This window comes from Otolemur garnettii, unplaced genomic scaffold, assembly GCF_000181295.1.
Source record: "Otolemur garnettii isolate 467f Iridium unplaced genomic scaffold, OtoGar3 scaffold00002, whole genome shotgun sequence".
In the NCBI taxonomy this organism is placed as follows: domain Eukaryota; kingdom Metazoa; phylum Chordata; class Mammalia; order Primates; family Galagidae; genus Otolemur; species Otolemur garnettii.
In genome coordinates, this window is record NW_003852397.1 from 3154729 (window position 1) to 3160639 (window position 5911).

The 5911-nt window shown below is 41.1% G+C and overlaps 1 protein-coding gene across 1 annotated transcript in view; it reads right to left on the reverse strand.

Moving 5' to 3' along the window:
* The window catches only part of RTN4IP1 (reticulon 4 interacting protein 1), a 55349-nt gene that overhangs the window by 41680 nt on the left and 7758 nt on the right, over nt 1–5911 (reverse strand). Inside the window, exons 3-4 of the mRNA XM_003781572.2 lie at nt 5819–5887; nt 4444–4568 (exon numbers count right to left, since the gene is read on the reverse strand). Coding sequence (XP_003781620.1) covers nt 4444–4568; nt 5819–5887 — 194 coding nt within the window. The remainder of the gene's footprint in view (nt 1–4443; nt 4569–5818; nt 5888–5911) is intronic.

Sequence of the window (5911 nt, forward strand, 5' to 3'; positions counted from 1 at the left end):
AAAAAAAAACAGGGCAGCACCTGTGGCTCAGTGAGCAGGGTGCCAGCCCCATATACCTAAGGTGGTGGGTTCAAACCCAACTGCAACAAGAAAATAGTTAGGTGTTGTGGCGGGCGCCTGTAGTCCCAGCTACTTAAGAGGCTGAGGCAAGAGAATCACCTAAGCCCAAGAGCTGGAGGTGGCTGTGAGCTGTGATGCCATGGCACGCTACCAAGGGTGACAAAATGAGACTCTGTCTCTTAAAAAAAGAAAAACAACAACAATAACAACAAAACTTTCCAAAGTACTAATAGATGTTTCTGCAATTGTTAGGGTTTGTTTTGTTTTTGAGATAGAGTCTCATTATGTCGCCCTCAGTAGAGTGCCGTATTATCACAGCTCATCGCAACCTCAAACTCTTGGGCTTAAGCGATTCACTTGCCTCTGCCTCTCAAGTAGCTGGGACTACAAGCACCTGCCACAACATCCTGCTATTTTTTGTTGCAGTTGTCATTGTTGTTTAGCAGGCTAGTGCCCTACTCACTAAGCTACGTGCACTGAGCCTTAACATTCTTTTTTTTTTTTTTTTTTGAGACAGAGTCTTACTATGTTGCTCTTGGTAGAGTGCTTTCACAGCTCACAGCAACCTCAAACTCCTGGGCTTAAGCGATTCTCTTGCCTTAGCCTCCCAAGTAGCTGGAACTACAGATGCCTGCCACAACACCCCACTGTGTTTTGTTGCAGTTGTCATTGTTGTTTAGCTGGCCCGGGTTGGGTTCGAACCCGCCACCCTCGGTGTATGTGGCTGGTGGTGTAACCACTGTGCTACAGGCACCAAGCTGTAGGGTTTTTTTTTTTAATTAACTGGTTAGGGAAAAAGCAGACTGTTAGTCTCTGATAACAAACACCGACCTGCTTTGTGCAACCTAAAACATACCTTAATGCCAATAACTTACAAAAAAAGGATTAATTATTCCTTAGGGAAGCGAAAATATGCCCCATCAATCATAATGGTCAAACTTTAAAAAATCCCCTTTGGACGCTGGGACCTCTAACTTTAAGTACAATAAAATCTCATAATATACATCATTGCAAATATTTTTACAATATTTAAGTGCTCACATTTCTGTGATTCTCACAAATATGTAGTTGGAGAGGTAGGCCACAGTTATAATCCATGTGTAGGAATTTCAATAAACTGAAACTTCTAAGAACTCCAAGTGCTGTGTTCTGAATGTTTGTTATGTTTGTGTCCTGCCAAAATTTATATGTTAAAATCCTAACCCCTAAGGTGATGGTATTAGGAGGTGGGGGCTTGGGGAGGTGATTAGGTCATGTTAGAGCCCCCATGAATGGGGTTAGTGCTTACATATAAAAGAGACCCCAGAGAGATCCTCGCCCCTTCCAGCATGTGAAAACAATCACAAAGGCACAGTTATAAACCAGAAAGTTGGCCCTCACCAGAGAGAGTCTATCAGTACCACGGACTTCCTAGCCTCTGCAACTGTAAAAAATAAATTTCTGTTTTATATAAGCCAACAGTTCGTGGTATTTTATTACGTCAGCCTGAAGGGACTAAAACACTGAGGTCTCACCATGGCTCAGGACAAATGCATCCTATAGGTCACTATGCACATGGGAACATGGTAGACGTCTGTGATGCGAATTTTCAGGCTCTTTCCAAAGGATTTCATTACAGTTCAGTCACCATGTGGCTAAATCAATGAATAAAACCAACGTAATATATCATCACCCTGTAATATATAAAATTTTTCACTTCTCAAAGCTTTCCTCACAACCTACCCTGTACTACACTCAGCAACACAGAGGAAACTGCAAAGAGGCCATAAATACACAGCCTGTGGTCACCTGGTTCGTTAACAGCAGACTGAAGAGAAGGGCCCACAGCTCCAATTTCCCGGTTCTGAGCTATTATTGCTTAAACAGAAGACAATGGAGTACCAAAGAACTACCCACAAAGCCAACAGTAAACTGGAGGTTCACACCTATGTATCTAAAAACAGAAGGCAGATCTTTATCTTGTTTAATTTTTTTTTTTTTTTTAAGACAGAGCCTCAAGCTGTCGCCCTGGGTAGTGCCATGGCCATCACAGCTCACAGCAACCTCCAACTCCTGGGCTCAAGCGAGTCTCCTGCCTCTGCCTCCCAAGTAGCTGGGACCACAGGCGTCCGCCACAATGCCCGGCTATTTTTTTTTGGTTGCAGCCATCCTTGTTGTTTTGGCGGGCCCAGGCTGGATTTGAACCTGCCACCTTAGGTGTATGTGGCTGGCACCTTAGCCACTTGAGCCACAGGCACTGAGCCAGATCTTTATCTTTAAATTGTTTTCTACAGTACACTCAGAGAGCCCTGAACCTGCAAGAGGATTCAAAGCTCTCTAACCATAGTGCACATATAATTATACAGGTATAGAAACCCTAACGTTTTTAAAGGAAAAACTAAAACAGCACAATAAAACATTAATGTTCATGCCAAGCCCACAACCATAATGTCTAAAAATCTTAAATAAAATTTTTGCAAGATTAACTAAGATAAACCATTAGAAAACTCTATGTACAGTGGCTCACACCTGTAATCCTAGCACTCAGGGAGGCCAAGGTGGGTGGACTGCTTGAGCTCACAAGTTTGAGACCAGCCTGAGCAAAACTGAGATCTTGTCTCTACTAAAAACAGAAAAAATTAGCCAGATGTTGCGGCAGCTATCTGTAGTCCCAGCTACTCAGGAGGCTGAGGCAAAAGGATCACACCAGAGCCTAAGAGTTTGAGGTTGCTATGGTCTCTGATGCCATCACACTCTACCCAGAGTGACAGAGGAAGATTATATCTCAAAGGAAAAAAAAAGAGAAGAAAGAAAAATCTATACCGTCAAAACTAATTTAATTTTAAACAAAGTGTTTCACCAAAATGGCAACTTCAAGAAAGGTAAGCCACAGTAGCTTAAAAAATAAACAAGGTTGGCCTTTAGAATATCTGCCTTGAATTCTAAGGCAAAGGGAGCACCTAATTATAGCTATTAAACTTTTATTAAATTCAGTGTTCTATCATCCAACACGTTAAATGTAAAATACAATGTTTCACAACAGGAATAGAGAAAAATAGATTTCAGTAATTTCACCTACACAAGCCATAATAATAAAAAAAAAAATCGATATTTCAATTTATTATAATTTGACCCACAGTTCTCTCCTTGCTTAGAATTATTAAATGGTTCTTAGTACCTAGTTTTCTCAGCAAAAAACAAAATCAGTGTTTTCTATGATGTCAACTCAACTTTCTAAAATACAAAGAACATTATAATCATTTCATTAACAACTGTCTCCCATGTGCCATAACCTGTGTCACCAGCTTTATGTGTGCTATTTCACTTAACCCTTAAAACAATTCATTAAAAAAAAAAAAAAGGGCGGTGCCTGTGGCTCCAAGGAGAAGGGCACCGGCCCCATATACCAGAGGTGGTGGGTTCAAAACTGCCCCTGGCCAAAAACTGCAAAAACAAAAAAAAAGCAACTGAATTGGTCACCAAGCTATAAAGTGGCAGAATCTGGAAAGTGAACTCAAGTACAACCGGGACATTTCTAGTGACTATGTTATTGCTAATTCAAATAAGCATACATTCAAGGCACTGGAGAACCAGAACTGACCTAAAGGATACATGTGTACTAAGCACTGAGCCTAAGAGAACTCAAGGATATTCAATTGGGTCTTGCAGTTCCCTTATATCTGGCTTTCACAGAAATAAACAAGCGTGAAAGCAACTCTCGGTAGCGGAAGGAAAAAACACCTTTGCTTAGACATCATTCTCTAGAAACTGAGGTGATTCCTAATTTTTTTAGGAATCTGATAAAAACTATGGATCTTAGGCTAGGCACAGTGCTTCACGCCCATAATCCTAGCACTCTGGAGGCCAAGGCGAGTGGATTGCCTGAGCTCATGGGTTCAAGACCAGCCTGAGCAAGAGCAAGACCCCATCTCTAAAAATAGCCGGGCATTATGGCAGGTGCCTGTAGTCCCAGCTACTTGGGAGGCTCAGACAAGAGATTTACTTGAGCCCAAGAGTTTTGAGGTTGCTGTGAGCTATGACACCACCACACTTTACCAAGGATGACAAAGTGAGACTCTGTCTCAAAAAAAAAGAAAAAGCCCTCTGGATCTTCTTTCCAGATTCACATGCAAAAATTTTGTATTGTTCTAGAAGGTTCAGACTCCTATAGGCTATCCATCACATCTCAGTTTAAAAATTCCCATTTGTTTGGGCCCAGAATCAACAGAATAAGGTTACGAAAGTGCAAACTGACTTTTGGAAAACATTTGGAAACTGTTTTCAAATGTCAGCACAAACTCAACTAATGTAAATGATCCCAATTTCAATGCTCTGACAAACCACTGCAAAGAACTTACAGAAGGAAAAGAAGGGAGATTTAGGTGCCACCACTGACACACTTACCGTTTTCCTTTGCAATTCTTATCATTCAGGCCACCAACCTTGTTTATGGCAGACCAGGCTGTGAGGGCCACATACGGCAAAGAGGCAGCTTGAGTATGAGTAAGTGTTTTGGGCTTGTGAGAGACCTAGATTTAAAGATAACAGTCAAAAATAAGCAATGGCTTTCAAACGTATGAACACAATTAAACACATTTACCTTCACAGGAATTCAACTACAGTTGATCCTTGAATGACATAAATTGGAACCGTGCAGCCCACTCCTAAGAGGATTTTCCTCTGCCTGTGCCACCTGAGACGATGAGACTAACCTCTCTCCACTCAACACAAAGACTACAAGGATGAAGACCTTTATGACAGTCCGTTTAATAAACAAAGGATGTGTACTTCTCTCCCACATGATTTTCTTAATTTTCTCTTCTCTAGCATGCGGGATTGTAAGAATATAGTATAAGATACCTATACCATACAGAATAGGTGTTAACTGATTATGTTATTGGTAAGGCTTCCCATCAATGGTAGGCTACCAGTAGTTAAGTTTGGGGAGAGTCAAAAGTTTTACACAGATTTTCCACTGTGCAGGGCTTGTTCAAGTGTCAACTATATTTTCATACATAAATCTAAAAAATTCTTCCAGGCTCACTGTTTACTGCGTATCCTACTCCAAGATTATCGCTAAGGAATATTCTCCAAATAGCTCTACCTGCCCAGTAATGTTCTGTAGGCTGTATTACCTGTTTATAAAAAGGCCACCCCGAAAAATCCCATCAGTCCTGACAATATCCAGAAACAAATCCAAATAAACCTTGAACGCTCATAATTTAAGATCCGTGATTTTCTTTACCCTCATTTTCTGGGAAGTAATCCTACTGGGCTTTGTCCAGTCTCAGTAACACCCCTTTCCCCTTCCCGCCTTCCCTTTGTAGCCAATGTCCTCAACATTAACCCTTTCTCTCCATCTACATTGTCAGGTGTCCTGACTATATTTGATTAGACTTCTGTTTTTAGAGTAATTCAAAACAGCCTGATGCTTCCTTGCCTCCATTGATGACTAATCCATACTTTCCCCTGGAAACATCTAGCTTCAACTGTTTATACTGGGCAATACCAAGAATCACAGCAGGGTTCTCGATCTCATTCCAAATCCCCACTCCATGAGACAAAGATAACTAGGTTAGCAGGCAGGGTTATTAAATCAAATACTTTTTAATCTTCAAACACTTTTTTAATCACTCAAAAATTCCCACTGTCTACTTCAGCTCTTTCAAAACTGCCCAGCAACGATGAACTTGATCTGAAAACAACCAACTACTTCAGAGATATTTGTCAGTCTTTGTTTAAACTTTCAAAAGGCATTTCAACAGGGTTGGTGAGTTACCTCATTCCCACTGACCACAACAAACTCTGAGAGAGTGCCTTGTTTCCAAGGAGGAACTGCAGCCCAGACCTGAAACACACACACACACACACA